Consider the following 21,048-nt stretch of genomic DNA (forward strand, 5'->3'; position numbering starts at 1 on the left):
TTACAAAGAAAGGAAAACGGCACATATGTAAAATGTGTCAAGCATATCATACATCAAATAGACAAAATGAGAAGTTATTATGTAGTTTGTCCAAACTGACTATATATGGATTTATTTATATCAAGCTACTTACGTATTACTACATTTTAAACAGCTTAGTACTACAATTCAGGGAGTTACGCAGAGTCTATAGTTCAGATCTAACCATCAGGATTAATTGCTGGTGGCAAAAATGCCAAAGAGCAAATCTGATGCACAAAAATTAACACATGGAATATGTTTACACTTTAAAAAAATCCAGTCACTGTGAGCTGGAATCTAAATCACTGAAACCCTTCCCTTATTAAATAGCCTCAAAAATATTTAAACTGTCATTTCTTTACCGACTTCTGAAGGTATTACCTTCTTTAAAGGAATATCAAGTACATACATACATAACCTACCCGTATTCGAGAGGAACACGCAGCTCCCGCTCATCTGCTACTTTTCGTCTTTTTGAAATACCTGAAACAGAATTTCTTATTAACACCTAAGAGAAGGTACAAAATGAAAATAACATATACCTAAAATATCCTTTTCATCCTTATATCCCCAACCCAAAAAGATAAATCAGTGTTTTCATTCTAGCCACTACATACCTCAAGTACCAAGAAAATTAATGTAACTATTCTCCTTCTGAAATGCATTTTCCTCTAAGTTTCTTTTAAACTCTTCTTCTAAAATTGTAAACAAACCTCCTAATTATGCCATACTTAACTGCTTGCCTTGTTTGGCACTCTATTTAGATATTGCTAAAATACAGTCTCTTTAGACCTTGCCAAACTAATTCCTTGCACATCTGGTTTTCTTTACCAGCGTGTCTTAAATATGAGTTTCTTTAAAATCAATACAATAGGCTCAGCCTTCAAAGAGCACTGTGTACTGATTGCAGTCAACTGCCAATGCAGAAAGTTTTCAGAATTCCAGCTTTTCAAATAGATGTGTTTGGTGCTAGTCAGAAGACTGAATCAATAATATGATAGAGATAAATGCCAAATGTGGGATTTTACCCAAATGTGGGTAACCCATGGGAGTGACAAAGGATGATGATTTTCTCAGGCCTCCAAGAACTGTAGGACAGGAACTATGAAGAGAGACTTTTTGGAAGATGCCTTTCTCAAAAAGGTAGTTTGGACCTTGTGTAGTTTCTCTTCCCGTGGAAATGGACATGAGTATCATTATCAGACTGAATACTTGAAACTAGCTCCAAACTCCTACAGCCAGAGGAGTGCCCTATGATGCAATGGCACAGGTTTCCAACTGAGATGCCTGATGATCTGGATGCAACTGTTAATAATCCTCTACAGAAAGCACAGAAACTGCCCAGGCCTGGATGCCAAACTTGTTGGAAACCTCTGAAGTCTTAAACTAACATGACTGACTATTTTGCTACCTCTAATAGTCACAGTGGAGGGAGAAAAACTGCTTGTCCAAATAAAATGAGGGTGGATGGAAGGGGGAGAAGTTGCCCAGTGAAAAAACAAATACAGAGAAGAGACACAAGACCTCTTCAGTGACTGCCTAGCTTAGGGGTATTTCAGTGATTCTTACTGGGAGGAAACACTACACCTAAAAAAGGACACAAAGTAAAATTCTACCTCCCACCTCCATAAACAGGCAAAATCTATCAGCCTTTCCAAGGCATCATAAATCAACACAGGTTCCTGAGCAAAAAATTAACTATTTCAACAATTTGAATTACAATCTACTTACTTGTATGTCCACTAAATATCATGGTTCTAAATCAAAGTAATAAATATACAACTTAATTACCATGCAAATTGAGGAGTGTTATTTCAAAAATGCATTCTTTTCTGCAGCAGCAGTGATTACTAAATCTTACAAACTAGTAACCAAGTGAAGGATAATAAATACTGTATAACAGCAGGCAAATGCTAAATGTACAATAATTCCTTGCATGTAATCCATAAATTCTACTGAGATTTTTGAAAGAATAAAGTTATATTTCAACTAAATATAGTTATTAAATTTGTCAAGGAAGGGGCAGAAATAGAAGATTCAGAATGCAAACTACAATGCATAGAAATTAAAAATAAATAACTAGTTTACAATAAAATGGTAAATAACAAAGACTAAATAACAAAGAGTTTTTATGTAATAAGTATCAATTCTCGCTATTTCATCCTACCTTCTCTCAAATAATTACATGAGCTAAAATGTCCTGGACTAAGTGGAATGTTTAGGTCTTGAGAACTTGCATTTCTGCTTACTGATTTTAATGTCTCTCGCAGAAGCCCATGAAAAGATCACAGAACAGCCCAGGCTGTTCTAGGTCCCCAGGAAGTGACCTAAAAAAGACCACCTGGCCCAACCTTTCATGGGAAAAGAAGCCTAGGTAAGATTATCTAGCACCTTGACCAACCACATCTTGAATACCTCCAGTGACGGGGTACCAGATTCCTGGGGAGTTTGTCCCAGTGAATGCTTGTTCTTACTGTAAAAAATCTTCTTCTAATGTCTATCACTAATAACAGTGTCTAAACTACTTTTATAACTACTTTTACAACACATGCCAATTAGATGTTACACTATACTATAACAAAAGACATTCAGATACCACAGTGTGTACTTGGTGTAAGAGAAGATGGTGCTGTCCCAAGAAAAATTGCAGGCTGGGACTCGGGACATAAGGCAGCTGGTGCAGAGCTTGGGGCCTTTGCTACTTGGAGATTAAGCGGGGTAGAATGAGCTGCAAGACCAATGGAAGAGCTCTTCACAGAGGATGAAGTTTTGTTCAGTTTCAGTGGAGTTTTTTCTCCCTCAGTGTCTGTATCCGATTCATCTTGATCTTTATCATCCTCATCATCTTCATCCTCAGACCCTTCTGTATCTGACTCAGAATTAGTGTCAGACTCTGTTTAAAAAAAAGGGTGGCAAAAGGCACATTAGACTTGATAACTAATGGCAAATACATTCAAGTTCTAACACTTGCAAAGCCTTTTGTCTTTATTAAATAAGAAGCTTCTCTGACTGAAATTCTTTATTAATAACATCCCTTGGGTATAAATAGAAGGTTATAATTAACTAACTAAACTTTAAAATTACTACAAATATGACAGCATAAAGTAATTATGCATGATAATGCAATGTTTCGGATGGAATTTTTTTTCATGAGGAGATGAGAGACAGACACTGCAGCATTTTAAGAGACTCTTTACCCTAGAATGAGCTACAGCTAAAATACTCCCTGTGATCCAGGAAGGGCACTTCACAGGATGTGAAATCTAGCATGAAGACGAAGCAAACAATGGAACTGGGTACAGACTGAAAGGTGTCAGAATTGGAAGTATGGCAATCTGGGCAAAGGAAAAGATAGAGAGTAAGGGGTAAACAGGATAAGGAACCGAAGATGGACTACAGCTGAGATAAAAAGAGGAATAGTACAGGGTGTGTGGATGAGAGAGGGGAAAGAGAAAGATGAAGGTGGAGCTGGACCCAAGGGATATCAGCACACAAAGGAGGAGAAGGGAGTGGATGGGCATACAATTGACTCTTTAAAGGCCTTGCCTTTCTGAATAGGTTAAGAGCCCTTAAAACAGTAGTCTGAATGCTAGCTATGAACACTGTAGGCCTTTAAACTGTCCTGGTACTTTTCTCTAATCTTGCTCATTGACTTACTGTGCTCCTGAATGAAGCCTAGAAACATGTTCTTGCCACTTGACAATTTGAAGGCCTTTACTTACTTAGTCCCTCTCTGGCTGGGGAAGCACACTTGCAGATGGGCTCTGCTTGCCAAAATAATTAAATATAAACCAGCCTATTATCTCATCCTCCTCCTGGGCACCTCGCCACACAAGCAGTATATGAGCTGCAGGCAGGGTGATTGATCTGGAAGGCAGGTCTCTTGACAGCCTTTCCAGAAGCCTGTGGAGCAGTCTTACCAGGACAGCTGAAAGTAAACATGATTTTGGATATGACAGAGTGGGGGAATGGGAGATATGTGCTACTTTCCATGATATCTGCAGGACACCCTGTGGGCCATGCTGCCCCAAAATTTCCTACCTCTATGATAAAATATGGTGGGAAATGCATGTTTTCAACACTCAAAAAATAAAAGTTTCTGCTTTTCCTATTAAAAAGGTTAAACCACCTGATTGGCTATCATCAGAATCATCATCTTCATCATCCTCATCTTCATCTTCATCATCGTCGTCATCATCATTTGAGTCGTCAGAGTCCTTACTGCTGGGGGCATCTGAGTCTACCCCTCTGAACTGCTCCACCACCAGTTTTGCAGAGTGAAGGCGGTGTTGTGTTTTTACTGCATTTACTGCATTATTGCTGACTGCTTTATCCTTTCCTGAACCAGGTAACACAGGAGAGGTAGAGGGCACAACAGGTGTCCGGTTACAAGTTGTTTTTTTCCCACAAGCACTCAAGTTTACTGGCAAAGAAAAGGGGGCACTACTAGAAATGGCTACACTTTCATTGATCTTGGTCTGGGATTTCAGTTTCGTAGTAAGTGCAAGAGGAACCTCCTGGATGACGCTCTGAGTAACTCCATTGGGTTGGTGATTACCTAAAAGTGCATTTGTCAGGAATGGATTAGAATGGTTGTTTTCCAGGGATGTGAGTTTTTGATGAGCTGGTGAATTAGATGTTGGTTTGGGGCTTGACAAAGCTGCAATAACTTTCTTCAGGTTCTTAGACGACTCCTGTTTCTTTAGCTGTGCTGCTGGGAATGTCTGTTTATATTGTTCCTAAAGAAAGGAGAAGACAAAGGAATAAAATGTGGTGGGTGGGTATTATTTTGCTGTTTGGGCTTTTGGTTTTTTGGTTTTTTTTTGATTCAGGCTGGTGAACTCTATGAGTCAAACATCAGCTAAGCTATTTTTAGTAGGTCAAAAGTAGGTGCTAGCTACAACAGAAGGGTTGAGTAACTACAAGTTATGCAAATCTTCTGATTTTCACTATAAATCAAGTAGGAAAAGACAAATTGAACCCAAGATGAAGCTGTCCTAAATTATGTAGGCCAGCTTTTTCACTTGCTACATTGCTCTAGACTCATTTTCATAAAGATATTAAACATCTTGAAAAAAGAAATTTTTAAAAAGACTACGCATGTCTTGGTATAGCAAAAACCATCTTTTTACTCATTTCAGCATATAAAAATCTCATTAATGAATGTAAAAGTAGCGTTAATAATTTGTTCATACAACACAGTAATGGCTACAATACCAGCAGAAAACCAAGAGAAGGCTTTTGGCTTAGAAAAATTCTATCAAAAAAGCATGAGGAAAAAGGCATTACTCAGAAGTACTGTGATATGCTATGATTTAACTCTGAAGAAGCAGTACTTGAAAGTCCTTCTAGTAAAACTTATTCAGTAGTTGCACAGAAATCCATGTAAAGCTTACATTGTTTTTAGTTTCAAGACTCTTGCAAGGAAAAAGAAAATACATCATCTTTGATGGGGAAAAAAAAAAAAAATCAAATGGATACAGACAGTAAATTTAAAATCAATTTTTAAATACCACATCAAATACTAGTAATTTCAGAATTTTACTGTATTTAAAACTGAATATGAAATTATAAAAGCCTATAAAATATTCACACAGTACACGTCTCCAGTAAAAGTCTGAAAGAAATCAAACCACTAAACAGGTGATGTATCATTAGCCAGAGACTCATAACCTAAATTTGACAGCAGAAGCCTCTTCCAATGGCAAAGACTTATGTTTTCATAATTAAAACTTATTTAACCATTCCAGGTAAATTACTAGCTTATTTGAATTTTACAAAGTAACTGGGAATCGAAAGTAAAAAATCATGTTTTCCATCTGGTCTAGGAATAAAAATTTATGTGATACGAGTATTTTACAATCCTCACTGAGGACTGCGAGTTAGCTGTGAATCAGAGTTCAATTTTCTCTTCACCAGTACTACTTAGTTTGAAACAGATTTTGTTTTCATAATGAACCTTACCTTGGTAAATTTACATATATATATTTATATATGCATATATAAACACCAACATTTCTAAAACATTAGATTTTTATTCTCTTCCAATCCCCATTCAGATCTAACTGAATAGAAATTACAAACTACTGACCATAATCACTATTGACAAAATAAACTAAAAGAAATTTTTGTAAGGTACGGAATTATTAAGACAGACACATGTAAACATATTGTAGATTCACAACTAGCAAAAAGGAAGATCAAATTTACTGCTGTGGTCATAGTGAGTTTTAATAGCTCAATGCATGAATATTCTTCTGTCTTTAAAAAGCAAACAAAACCCAAGATTAAGTTGAACATTTTTTTTAAAAAGGCTTTCAGCTACTTTGTTTAAAATCATGGTTAAAATAGGCAATTTTAATTACCTTGACTTACAATTAGCCAACTTGAAACAAAGTGGAGCCACGCTTATGTACCAGATACAGAAAGTATTAAATCAGCATTTTGACAAAAACTAAAAGCAAAGGAAAAATACCCCAATTTGCCCGTGAGTTCTTCTCTTATTTTGATATTGATTTTAGCTGCTTATTTTCCTTAAGCGATAGATGCATGAGAAAATTCTTTCTTTGTACCCATTACTCTCACCAGTACGCTGATTGCTTTCAGCAGAGCTGTAAAGTTCCACTATGCAATAAGCATGAAACTCAAATTTGGCATTATATGACATTAAGTTGTGTATAAAATTACGTCATGTATGCATCAGGGTATGCATACAGGCACATGCACCAACAACATGACTTTTCTCTGAGATAAAGCGTTCCTCTGAGATGAAGTGGAATAGTTCAAGACACTTGCAACATATAGTGAAACATCTTTAAAATTAAAGCATATATGCTGCTCTTTAAAACAAACTACCACACAATTTCATTTACATCATCCAGAAACCCCTATCAACTCTAAAAAAAGGTATGAAAATAAATATACATACAGTTTTAAAGCATTATGTTAAAAAGAGCTTGATAGCACAATATTGCGTCTTCTTAAGGCAGACAATGCAGGTCACAAATAATTAAAAAAAACTGATTTTTTTCACTCACCCGTTTTGATCTGACATCGCTGGTCAAAGAAACAGATTCTTCAGAGGTATTTTTATTCCCTGCTTTGAGTAGATCAGGGGAAGGAACTATGAGTTTTAAATAGGTTTCCTTTTTGGCTTGATGTACCAGAGACAACGGTTTCACATTGGGAACCAATCCCGTAGACTGTATTACACTTGTGTGTTTGTTCACAGATTCCTCCTTTGCCTGAGAGCTTTGGAAAATAAATGGAAGCTGCTGTGACAAAACCTGAGGCTGCTTCTGCTGGGACTGGAATGACGAGTGAGTCTGGGAATCAGACACAAGAGGTATCTGCTGGTGCGTTCTTTTTTCTTGGGACTTTTCATGCGATTTTTGTCCATCGGTTTTCGTATCTGTTATGCCACTATGCATTAGCACCTGCAAAATACGTATTTTTGACTGTTTACATTAGATTAGTTAAAGATCCTTAAAAAAAAAAAAGTAGTGCATCATCAGTCCCCATGGAACAATTATACTATTCTTGGCAGAGGATGAACAATAATAATTATAAAATCAATCTTGTCATATATTTATTATTTTGAGTTTTGGTTTTTTTTTTCTCCAGATAGTTTCAGCATGTCAAGACAACGCTTAATAGGAAGGAAAAAACCTAAACCATGGTTGGTTTTTTATGTATTTTTGACTGTAAACCTAACAGGATACCCAAGATTACAATCTTGTTCTTCTATTGGCAACTAGGGAAAGTAACCACTCTCCCAGGAAAAAAGCAACTGCCAAAATGATATCCATAGAAAGTTGTATTTCCAATACACTATCAAGCCACAGCACTTAATTTCTTTAAATTTCCCACTTTATAACAAGATGAACAGTCTATCAACAGTTAAACTTCTAGCCCATAAAGAACAACTAAAAACACGCATGCACAGAAAGGAAGAAACAAAACCAAAAACCACCAAAACCACCCCCCCCCCCAACCCCCAGAAAACCCTGAAGCAAAACCAGAAAGAGTATTTTTATCATTCATTAACATTAGTTAAATAACGGCTCACTGGTACAAACATGAACACGTCAATGTTTCATTAACAGCTTTCGGTGACAAGACTGTGAGTAGCAGAGCATGGTCTTATACCTTGTTCTTGTTTTTGTGATGTGCTTCATTTTCAGAATCTGATTCATCATCTTCACTCTCTTCAGCACTCTGGTCCTCCTCCTCTTCTTCATCTTCCTCTAAATCATCAGAGTCACTACTACTTATGCCTTCACTTGAGGTGTCTGAAGAGGAGCCTGAATCGCTGTCACTATTACTAGAGCTTTCCACTGCTTTTTTTCTGGGCTTCTACCAGGAAAAAGAATGCTCTATTAATGGTTTAGGCTTAATCTGTTATATCACCTTTTTACTACGCATAATATTTAAAACAAAAACCAGTGAGACTTTGGAGTAAAGTGCTCTGCAACCCTTGAACACAACCAACTCTATCTGCAGAAAAATGACCACAAAGAAGAGCTTCTCTAGATTATGAAAATTAAAAACTGGACACAAGTCTGCCATTTTTCTGACTACACACACTGGCAGAACAGTTGGCATCACTGCCTTTCAAAGCAACAGAACAAATTCAGGCTTGGAAAACTGGCCTGGGATTCAGGTCTAGCAAAGTACACAGAATGTACTGCTTCAAAACAATTTAAAGCCAAAAGCTTTTTTGCAAACCAACACAGAAAGAACAACACAGATTCTTATAGAAAGAGAAGAAAGGTGTAAAAAAAACACAGGAACTCCAAAACACTGACACTGCAAGACCAGATTTTGAAGGGCAATAGATGAAGAAAGTTGGCTTCTTAACTTTCTAACTAAAACAACTTAGCTAACTCAACTTCTAACATAGCTAACTAAACAAACGTGTATTCTAGAAACACATCTGAGAGAGGTACAAGTGGACTCCAGTGTTATGATGCACTATGTGGGAGAGACATGAAAATATGTATTACTGCATTAAAGTATATTTAATCATTAAAGAGAGTATGCAGAATGATGTTGGAAGGTAGAGAAACATGTGAAACAGGATTACAGATGTCAGGCAGCAGCAGGAAAGTCTTACACAGCATCTAAAAAGGGAATGTGGAGTCACTGAGGGAACTGTAAGGTTTAAAATTAGTCAAAAGGAAGACAGGTATACAGAAACAGCAGGTAACTGTAGGGCAGGTAACTGTAGGAACAGCAGTTCCAGATAACAACGCAGACAGGAGAAACAGAGAAACAGTTCTTTATAAATATAGGCTTTCTTAACAAAACTTTCCATAAAAATTTACTTTTCAAATTTTCTTCACATCCCATTGGAGGCGGGCAACTGATCAGCTGCCTTGGAATGGGATTCCATTTACTTTGTGAAATAGCTACAAAACATAGAATGTGTAGGTGGATTAAGTCTCATCTATTTATCAATTGGCTGGTATCTGTACCTTGTTTTTCTGAACTACGCTCTACCTGCTGTGATGAACACAGTAACACTTCACATCATGGTATTTTATGCGTAAGTCACGTACATTGCTCCAATATTAGGAAATCGTAAGAATTAAGTTTTTATTGGGATTTATTGTTTCACTTCTCAATTCAGAGAGGTGTCAGTTAATACTTTACGTGAAAGACAACGATCTGAATGTATGCAGACACTTAAAAAATAACCAATCTAAATAACTGTGCCAGTCTATGGCATGTTTTACATGTTTTATTGCTGATGTGCTTTACATCATTTTTAAGCATCTTCCTGTCTAATATTTGGCACAGATGCAGAATAGTTCTTCATGAAGGTTGAGATTATAAAATGAAATACAAGACCATGATCTGAAGCAGTGAAATTAACAAAGCCTCTGGGAATCGCATCTCTAGGATTCTATTCTAATTTTTCCCCTTCATTGTTCTCTATTTACCTCTCTATGTGGAAAAGGAAACACCCAAAACACTACAGTAATTTTAAAATCGGAAATACCCTGTTTATTCACAATGCTAATGAAATACATATTTCTAACATCAGCTTCTTAAGAGATTAATGGAATGGTCTGGAAAAAGAAGAGTATGTCAGATAAGCTTATTAAGTGATAGTGTCTATTTCCACTCATCAACACTTAAAACTTTTGCTGTCCATCTCCTTTACAAAATCTTAAAAATCTATCTTTCCATACTGCAAACAAGAACATAAGAAATTTACAATGCAAAAAACAGAGTCAGGCATATTCTTGCGGGGAAAAAAAAAAAATGCAGGCGCTGAGTGGCAAGCAAAATCTGACACGCAAGCCTGATTCACAAAGAACTACTTCAAGTAAGAAGAGGGACAGCTAATTTTGATATGAAATTCAGTGTAACTTGTAAGCAATCAAATGCTTCAAAACAAATCAGGTACTTAACTACACTGTGAAACACAACGGCTTCCTGGGGAGCTTTTACTTCATAAACAAATAAAATCTTTTGACACGGATAAAACCAATAGAAAGAAGTTGGATTAGTGGGATTCCACAAGCAGGGACGGCAAATTAGTAGCTTAGAGAAAATGTAGTAATGGAGAAAATTTAAACTCGTGCATTTAGTGGATATAAAAGGATTAATCTTGATGGATAAGCTTCTATCAAATCCAGCAAAAAAGATAAAGCACCTGGTGGGAAGGAAGTAAACTGCATAGAGGAGAAATAATTCAGACTAAATGAAATGATGTAAGACAGAATGAGAAAGAGAAGATTAAAGAAAAATCTCTCTGTAAAGACATCTGGAACAAAAAAAAAATACTTGAAATTCTAATACCTTGTTGACACAAAATAAGAAAGAGAAGGAAAAGTACAGACCAAAAACTAGGTACTGTTTTACCCATCTGAAATAGATTTTTGATGTAATATGTAAGACCAAACACATATAGAGTATTCAAAAAATGAATTATTTAGAAAGAGATAATAAAAGACTCTTCAAGAAACACACTCCATTAAAAAAAAAAAAAAAAAAAAGTTGTATCAAAAGAGCAAATTTCACTTTGACTAGTTCCTTTACTGGCAACAACATAGTTATAAAAGTTGAAGTGAGTTCATAGAATCATAGAATCATAGAATAGTTAGGGTTGGAAAGGACCTTAAGATCATCTAGTTCCACTCCCCCTGCCATGGGCAGGGACACCTCACACTAAACCATATCACCCAAGGCCTCGTCCAACCTGGTCTTGAACACTGCCAGGGATGGAGCATTCACAGCCTCCCTGGGCAACCTATTCCAGTGCCTCACCACCCTAACAGGAAAGAATTTCCTCCTTATATCCAATCTAAACTTCCCCTGTTGAAGTTCAATTAAAATAAAGTTCATATTTGATTTTGGTTCACTGACTTTAGCAAATCTGCTGGATAGTTATGCTAATTGAAAATGTCCATAGTTCAGAAATCAATAATCTAGACTAAATGTAAGTACCAACAAAAGACCTTAATGACCCAATGGGACAGTCAAGAAATAAAAGTATTTTAGCCTAGACAGCTGCCACTAGGCAAGTGACTCCCTTAGCTTCTATTCTAACAGTAATCAATTTCCCAGTATCCCATTTCCAATTTTGACAAAGTAGTTTTGACTATCAAAGTTCTTCAGGAGTGCTTGGGTCAACATACATTGAATCATTTCGTACTGGAAGAGAACATTTAGAAATGATGCTGCTGTGCACACAGGCACACACTTACCATGCCAATCTTTTGTTCGAACCTTAGTTTTTTTCCCCTGTATATTTACCTTATCTTTGATTTTATCAGCCCTGGTGTCCAAAAGCTGAACTTTGCTTTGCTCCTGGTTGTATTTGCGTCCTCCTGCTCCTGAGGTTATAGCTTTCACTTGTCCTGCAGATGTTGCAATGCTAGTGGATAGTACAGATGTGCTGATACCAGATACTGCAGTGGTACTGTTCCCATTCAGTGATCCATTTATACCTTATGATGACAGATTTAGAAAGCAACACTTAAAAAAGAAAAAGCTGAAGTAGCAGATACTTTCTTTGAGATGTTGCAGTCATAGTAACCCAGTTTCCATAAACACATTAGGAAGATATTTGACTATTTACAGGTTACTCCCCACATACATTAAAAATTTGCCATCCAAGAGTCACTTTGATGTGCTCATGGACTTACTTTAATTAAAACATATAGAGCTCCCACAATCTAAAGGACAAACACATTTAACACTGTAAGGAGAAAAATAAAAGGACAAAGCCAAAAAAATTAAATCTGAAGTTGCCCAGAGAGGAGAGACTAGCACCTCCCTCTCCACCCCCTTCATGAGGAAACCAGACAGTAACAAGGTCACCCCTCAGCCTCCTCTAAGCTGAACAAACCTAGTATCAAACAAATGTATCTTACATCTTCAAAAGGCGTGCAATGCCACCACATAAAAATACAGTCTGAGATGCAGGAAAATTGTTCTAACATAACCGGGCTGTTTTCTCTGAGATCCTGTAGCTGTAGCCATCCCTCCCTCCACGCCTCCCAAAAACTACTGTCTGATGTCTGCTGCTTATATGGAGGAACAGCATTCACTAGAGAAGTAAAATGCCTCCTAAATCAAACCATAAACTTTAAATGAAATTTTTTCCCTACTGCTGTAGGAAAACTGTTGTCCCGGACAACTATGTTTTCCCTACTGTTGTCCCGGACAACCATGGAAGAAAAAAACAAAAGGGGGGGGGGGGAAGGGGAGAACAGTTAGTGTTAGTAGAAAGAGCATTTTTATGGCCTTTATTGAAAGCCCATAACTGTATGGCTCATGACTAGCTAACAGAATCTATTTTCACAAAACTGTTCAGGAATGGGAAGAATGATGAGGTATAAAACTCAAATTCCACATCTTTCTGCCTATGCAGAAGTTCAATGCTATTATTCCCTCCCCAGCTTTAGCCATTACCTTTTTCTGTACTGCTCCGACTATTTTTTCCTGTACCTCTTGAGTGGAATGAAGCAGAATCATGATTCTGTGCAGGAGGTGCAAACAGTGGTGGAACTCCCAAGAGAGGTGGGAAAAAAGCGGCCCCGGGACGAGAGTGTGTGTCTGCTGTTCGCCACCATTCTGCACAGCAAAGGAAATAAAAACAAACTTCAGTTGTTCTAATAATATATTTAAATACTTCTGTAAGCATGTTGCTGTGCAGAATCTAGATCAGATTTACTAAATCCAGGAGTATGAAGAAAACACAACATTCAGGAACTTAAGTGACATGAATTTCCTGGAATTCTTGTCTTAAGCCACTGAAGTCACTCTGGTACAGATTTCAATGCATTTTTAATTTAAACAATCTGAAAATAAATACTGCATAGAAGGCTATGTGACAGTGATCACCCTAAAATAAAACTGCTTGTCATTAAACGGGATCAATATTCACAGGTCACTCTTGAACACTATTACCTCAGCAGTCTTTCTGTATCAGAGCTATGAAAAAGTACAACAGGTTGAAATCACCTCTATAATCCCAGTCTTGGAATATTCCAAGACCTCCACCACAAATACATATTTGAAACAGTTCCCCAAGAAATGACGTATTTAATATCGGATTCTCTAGCTACAATACAGTAGTGGAAGTGGAAAAAAGCAGTCTGTATTTTTCTGTAACATCCCTATTAAAATGGTTGTTTCACAATAAGAAACAATGCTACTCTGTGCTGCTTGTTGCATAAATTCAAGTGGTTTAGCAAGAAATAGTTTCTTATTTAAAAAAAGCTAACATTCTTTTTTGTTTTGTCACTATTTTAAGCTTCCATCTTAAATGGTAATTTATTTCCTTTTCTCAGGAAAATGAACTCAAATGAGTTGACGCTGTCCCTACAACTTTGAACTTTTAACATTCTTGACTATAGCAGAAACTATTTAAAATATTTGTGCAACCTTCATGCAACCCTTTTCTGAAAATTCTTTAAGCTCTGCAAGACCAAACTGTTTTGGGGTTTTTGTTTTGTTTTTAATAAGGCACTGCTAAGCTTAAGCAGCCCTGTAAGAGGCAAATATCCAATGCACTGCTCTTGTCATAATGGTTTCTGCGTGAAAACAAGGGCCCAGAAACAGTGTGCGTATCTGCACAGAGGAATCCCTTGTAAGTGTCTAGATCATCTTTTGTATCTGTTGAAATAACAGCTACAACATATTGTAACACATTTATTAGTCAACAACTGAAAAAAAACCCACAAAGCATAATTAAGGAAGAACCTTTCATATCCCTCTTACGGGAAAGAAACTTTAGAAAGAAGATCTTATGTTATATATATGAGAAAGGAAAATGTGTGTCTTTGAAAAAAGATGCAGTCATATTTTCTCAGGAAAGAAAAAATTCTTCCAAACTTCTCTCAAAACTACCCCTCTCCACCACCACTAATGAAAGCAGAAATGATATCCCATTACAAGAAGCAGAAAAATCAGAAACATGACACATAAATGCCCTTGTGACAAGGGCTAGAAATGTAAAACCTAAACCTAACGAGCAAGCGCACATAAAATAATTCAACTCATGCAAGAGACTGTTATCTCTTAGCCAGGTCCTATACTAGACATACAAATCTATGAAGGTGTTAAAAGGGCAGCAATCATAAGTGGTTTGGTACAGTTGATTTATACAAAAAAGCTGTTGAGACACAGTGTTTTTTTATACTTAAAATACCAGATCTGTGCATATACTTTCCAGTCTTATAGTGAAAACCTCCTTATGCAACACCAGGCAATAGAAATACATCAGAAGGTGCAATCTACACAAGTAATAGGATGGACTAAGTCTTTTCTGACTTCTGTGATTGACTGCTTTTCTTCTGCTTGAAAATTATTTCTTTAGGGCTTAAAGTGCAATTATAATTTATTTTTTAATTTTTAAACCCTGAAATATAGCTTAAGTTGGGCATACATTCAGCACAAAACCAGTCTTGCATAATATCCCTGTGAAGAGCTGAGAGCAAAATCTGTGGTTTGGCTCACAGGCATGCTTCATTTCTTACCAAAAAAAAAAAAAAAACAAAAAAAAAACACACAACAAAACACAAAAAAAACACCCACCAAAAATCTAGGGTTTTTATCATGCATTTCATGGATGATAACTGTGCTGTATGTATAGAACTTCTGCCACTTTACACACATAAATTACCAGTGTAATTAAAGGAACTAAACCATATAGCTGAGCAGGATTTAGACTAATGCATTTTTCAATTTTTTTTCATATTGCTATGAAATACATTAAGTTGTTAAGGAAAGTAAGAAATAACTACCTAGGTAATTGAGACTCTCAATAAATATATAAATTAAATTTGAAAAACCCTAATAAATTTTAACCTGCTAGTGTCAACAGACACTGAAACTGTAGTAAGAGCATGTATCACAGCGATTTTAAATTGTTATAAAGATTTTAATTGCTAAAACCCCACAAAATATGGCTAGAACATCAGCAATGAAAAAACAGAAGACTGGACAGACCAGAACAACAATTCCAAAACTTTCAGCATGGTATGGTAAGCAGCCTGTAGCTGATCTGCAAAAACTTCACATTATCTTAAATTTGGAACTTGAGCATATATTGCTATATACAGTAGTTTTGCATGCACTGAGTGGTCCCACAAGTTTACAGAATTATTGCCTTGAAATGTACTAGCCGAAAAATGTAAAAACAATGGTCACTGGACAATATATGAGGCAGTACACGAGACAAACTGCAACCACATTAATGACAAAGGTGCTGTGCAAGGGCTTAAGCAAGATTGTAATTACATACAGCCAGACTGCCCAAGATAACTTCTGAGCTACTTATTAGATTATCATGATCTATGGACAGAATGAGACAGAAGAACCAAATTAAGATTATTCATTTTACCCACACACACTTATTTAACCAGGTACATGAAAATAAAAAGCTGCCTTTACAGACATGAGTGACCAACTTCAGTTAAAACTTCTAAAAGCATCAAGAGAAGATCAGAAAATTGTCTAAGGTTAAGCGCAGAGTTCTTTCATTCCTTCTTCAACAGAAATAAAATCTTTACAATGTAGAAAAGTCTCTTGCAAAATGGAATAAAGTCAATGGAAGCTATGATAAACAACTACCACCTCTTACAACAATGCTTAAAATGAGCACCTGTTAACTGCTGTACTAACATGTATTAGATGGCTGTTACAACTGAATGGATCTTTCATACAAATTAAAAAAAAATACCGAATGAGAACATTACAAATGAATCAGTATTCACTGCTTTGTAAAGTATTTTACCCCTCCTTATTTCACCTCTACATGCTTTTCTTTTTGCAGGTATATCAGCTTTTACTCCTCTGGCATTAATAACTAATTACTATTAATAACTAATTATTAGTAGTAATAATAATAAGCCAAAGCTGTCTTATTTATATCACACAAAATTTTTAAAATACCTCAAGATCTCTTTGCAGTATTTCCTGTGGGATTTTACCAGTATTTAATCTGACACTCCTAAACTCTACTGGTGGTGAAATCCCAGAGTCCTGAATTCTACCAGGAGGCTACTGGAGGGATAAGATGAACATGCAGGGCCTGACCAGGCTAGAAAAGGAGAGGTCTCTTCAAGAGTCTCACTTCTTGGCAGATATATCTTTTCTTCAAACTACAGAAAAAAATAATTAATAAGCATTTTGACTTAACTGCACACTTTGGAGAATGCATTACGGTATTTCGTTTACTTTATTAAGCTTTATTCTCAGAGGTAAGATCTACAGAGTACGGAAAACACTAGCTAACTGACATCTTACAGTGGAAGTAAGATGTACCATTTTGTGTTCATCTCTCCTGTGCAATCTGTTAATATTCTAAAGGGTGGGAGACTACTGACTTCACAAGATGCCACCAAAAAACCTGACTTCTCAGTACTGCTTTCAGATTTCAGTATTGCTTTCAATTTCTGATTCTCTTCTTTGTGCATGTATTTGAAGTGGAACAGGTTGTCCCAAGCCAGTACGCAGTCCCAGTCTTGAAAGTTTCCAAGACCAAACCAGGTGAGGCCCTGCGTGACATGGTCTGATCCCATAGATGGATTCTGCTCTTCGGACTAGAGGCCTCCTGAAGAGGCCTAGACTAGAGGCCTTCAACCTGCACTTTCTTATGATCCTACAAACTTACGAGCGCTTCTCCATGTAAACTCAGGACAATATCCAAATGACCACGCATTCCGCGTTTTCCAAGCAACTCCCTTTATCACCAAAGGCATCTGCACAATGCACTTTTGGGGGACTTTGTACAAAGACACCATTACTTGACTGTGTCTGTTAATTCAAAAAATCTAGGAGGAGGAAAAGAATTATCTTATTGTGTTACTATATACAATGAGTAATTTTGGAGTGATCTCCTGACTGCAGCATCTCATCATGTTAATTGTTACGAACACGGGTGCATTCCCTATGATTTTTCATTTATTAGCACTTACAAGGCAACATAAGGCCTATATTGCATACACAATATAGAGAAATTCCTCTTACCAATTTCAAATTTCTGGGGGGTTTGGCATGTATACAGGGAGTATTTCTTCATACTTTCAGCCCCAGTTTAAAAACACTGTATTTCACTTTGCTGAACTTAGTTCAAATGTCTTCAACCTCAGTTAATTAATTAGTGCATTTAAAGAAAAAAAAAGGCAAAACAGAAACAAACCCCATTTATGTACCTTCTTCCAAGGCACAAGTGATACATACGGAATACAAGTGATGCCCATACTGAACTAGTAATACTACGTTAGTTACCATCTGCTACACAGTTCAATTAGGAAACATGACAATGATGCTGATGAGCAGTAATGCACTGTAATGTTTCGTAATACTTTTAAGACAAGTAATGTTAAAATATTCCTCGAGCTTAAGTTTATCAACTTTCTTCATCATGCAAAAAAAAAAAAAAAGTAGGTGACTTTACACAATATTATGCATCACCTTGGCCTTTAAAAGAAAACAGCTGCATTGTGTGCTACCTAAGCCATTATCTAATACATCCAGAGAAGAGAAGCCATTAATTTTTAAATAAGCATTTAGAAACATGGAATAAAATAAAGGAAAAATGGAAACAAAGTTTTTTAACAATAAACTTACCTGTAATGAGATTTTTTCTCTTTCATACTGGTTAAAAACATCAACAGTCCATCTCGCAATTAATTCTAGTATTTTCTATTTTAGTGTTCACTCTTCAAGTTACTAACTTACCATAAACACTTTCTGCCTTCCAAAATTTTATATTAAACCACACTCCTTAACATTATTGACTTACTTCAAAATAGGTTAAATATTTTTGAACACAGCTTTTGAAATTCTGTTAACCACTAACACAAATAAATGATTGAAAGCATTACTCCAAAGGGCAACATACAGTTCAACAATGCTGGTCTCTTAGTAACAAGGAATGATAACTGTGAATACCTTTGTTAATATTAATGAACTTCACGGTGCTACATGAGGTTTTGAAAAGAGCTAAAAAGGAATAAATGCTTAAATAATGCCTTATAATACAAGGCACCAATGCACAACCAGCAGAAATACAAAAATAACATGGTATTTCTAACAATGCTAAGGACATTCCAACTTACACAGCAAATCTAGAGAACTGCTTAGGGTGACAGAAATTAATGTGTATTTTCCTCATTTCTGTGTTGTTCTTTAATCATTACAGTGCTAGCAAAGTTTGCCTTCTATGTTCCTCCCACCAACAGTAAGTCTTTCAAAGAACTTCTATGCACAATTTCATAGTAGCGGTGAATGTCCCTCAGTGTAAAATGATATTACCATCACATTCTCCCTCAACATTTGCAACTGCTGTAAAATTCCACAAACCGTAACTCACCACTTTGTTTTTAAGCATCCATTTCAATTTTGCTATTGTCACTTAGCATTAAGAATCCTTAAAATTCAAGTCAATAAATATTTACAAGCCTCATATGAAAATTCTGATAAAACCAAGGACTACAAAAAAAAAAAAAACACAAAAGACATTTGTTTACACACTTTTACAATATAGGCACTAAATCTGATCTTTCTCAACATTTTTTCAGAAGCCAGAATGCCATTTTTATAGAAAGTCTGAAACATAAAATAATAGTTGGTGTGTAAAAAAAAAAACTGAAAATTTAGTGGAAATTCAGAGACTTTTCTGATTAAAACAACCCTTTAGCTTTGTGCATTTATGTCCACAATTTTTAAATCCCTGTGGGTGAATTCAAGGGGAAATAGTGGACTACAAAAAACCTGAAGATTTTTGCTTTGATAGAAGCAGCATCTGGTTTGGGATTTTTTTATTTATTTTTAAATAAAAAGTTAATGAACTTCCTCCTCTTTGAAATTTTAAAATAAAAATCCCTTCAAGTCTGAAAATATCAAAGCAGTAAGACTTGATTGTTCAGCTTTGAACAGTTTCACACTTTGGTATTATCAATCCTCATGAAGACAAAACATTGAATTATGGTATCAATTACTCATGTGAGAAAAGGCTGTTCGATTTATATTTTTCCAAAGTTGCTAACACTCTCACAGGAATGAACTGAAATCTTTTTCCAGAGCCTATTTTCTTTTACAATGCACCTTCTTATTTTCAGCAATGGTTGAAAAAGACGAAAGCAAATAAAGTATCTCTTTACTTGACTGGAATGCTTTAATTATTCAGGAACTAGTGCTGTATTAGGCAATTATACTAACAGTATGTGATATATTTCATAACGGTTTCGCACAGGTGCTTTGTGTATTTGACCTGGGAATATGCCAAAATAATTTATTTGTAGTGTAATCTCCCTGGAAAGCATAAAGACTCCCAGTACTAACCCACCGTGCATTGCTGGAACCTGACAGGGTATGCAAATCAAGTTTATTGTAGAGACTACTTAACAGACTATTGATTACTGAAAGGAAAATAAATAGATGAATTAGAATAAAAAGAACCTCTCTAATGCATGGATTAAGACGCCTTGTTCATTCGTAAACTATTTTATTAGATGGTAGAAAATTTAAATGTGAATATAATTAAATTGACAGACATCAGGGTTGGGGCTTTTTTTTCTTTTTTAACATCACAGAAATGAATAACATTTCAGTTTAGGAACAGGCTACATACTGGTCTGTCTTGACTACACAGTATCTTGTACATTCAAGAAAGTTTTAACTCAGTGAAGTTGCTCTTCCAGTCACAGGTCATTTACTGGTAAACAAGTCTGCAGGTGGTTGACAGCCTAACACTTCAGTCAAGTTTCTCTAGGACAGTGTATACCTTTTCAGAGTGGATGCAATAGTAACCATAGTGTACTGTGTCACATAGAGAAATGGATATACTCATAAATAAAACTGATGGGAGCATACTGACAGTAAACTACAATCCAGCTTGTTTTTAGGAATCTGAAGTGTCCTTGAGAAAATATATACATTCTTAAAGAGCAGATGCAGTCAGGCAAAGAAAATGACATTAAAAAAAAATCAAAAAAGGAAACAACCCATGAATACTGGTAATTACTACGAGTCCCTATTAGCTATCAGACAGAAACTAAGCTTTTTAAGTAAAAGTTGAGAATAAAATTTTGAAAACTACTGAGTACCTGGATTTTGTAATGAAGAAACTGATGGCGTAGTATTTTATTACATTATTCATCTGCTTTAGTCTTATTGCATTACAACAGATCAAATATACACCCTACAGGCAATGTTACAGGAGACACAAAATTACATGCTGTAATATCTACAAAGCAAACGCAGCAAGGACAGGTAAACTAGTCACATAAATCCTCACTTTGGGGCTGTACATCTATAGCCACATGTAAATGAACTACTGCATTCTGGGAACCACTATAAAGAACCATTTTGAGTGGCAGAAGCTAATGAACGCAGACACGGAAGTCTTCTGGAGTCGAATCTGTAGCAAAGTAAAAATTTTATTTTTATTGAATAATAAACCACGCTGCTCACTCTGGAGCAGTTTTAGTTAAGAACTTTTCTGGCTGATTTGAAAGTAATTAAAATAAATAGTTGAGACATAATTCTAGGTATGCAGAT

The 21,048-nt window shown here is 35.9% G+C and overlaps 1 protein-coding gene across 20 annotated transcripts in view; it reads right to left on the reverse strand.

Moving 5' to 3' along the window:
* The window catches only part of BAZ2B (bromodomain adjacent to zinc finger domain 2B), a 127,517-nt gene that overhangs the window by 37,830 nt on the left and 68,639 nt on the right, over nt 1–21,048 (reverse strand). For 18 of the 20 annotated variants that reach the window (XM_061446610.1, XM_061446619.1, XM_061446586.1 and 15 more), the window contains 7 exons: nt 12,949–13,110; nt 11,788–11,981; nt 8,170–8,376; nt 7,059–7,457; nt 4,151–4,760; nt 2,618–2,914; nt 444–504 (listed from right to left, as the gene is read on the reverse strand). In XM_061446610.1, the coding sequence (XP_061302594.1) occupies nt 444–504; nt 2,618–2,914; nt 4,151–4,760; nt 7,059–7,457; nt 8,170–8,376; nt 11,788–11,981; nt 12,949–13,110 (1,930 nt within the window). The remainder of the gene's footprint in view (nt 1–443; nt 505–2,617; nt 2,915–4,150; nt 4,761–7,058; nt 7,458–8,169; nt 8,377–11,787; nt 11,982–12,948; nt 13,111–21,048) is intronic. The other 2 variants (XM_061446699.1, XM_061446569.1) reach the window with 2 other exon arrangements.

The sequence above is a fragment of the Pezoporus flaviventris genome, unplaced genomic scaffold (genome assembly GCF_033815535.1).
Source record: "Pezoporus flaviventris isolate CSIRO_AGI_PZ_B2104156 unplaced genomic scaffold, CSIRO_AGI_Pfla_v1 ptg000001l, whole genome shotgun sequence".
NCBI lineage: Eukaryota > Metazoa > Chordata > Aves > Psittaciformes > Psittacidae > Pezoporus > Pezoporus flaviventris.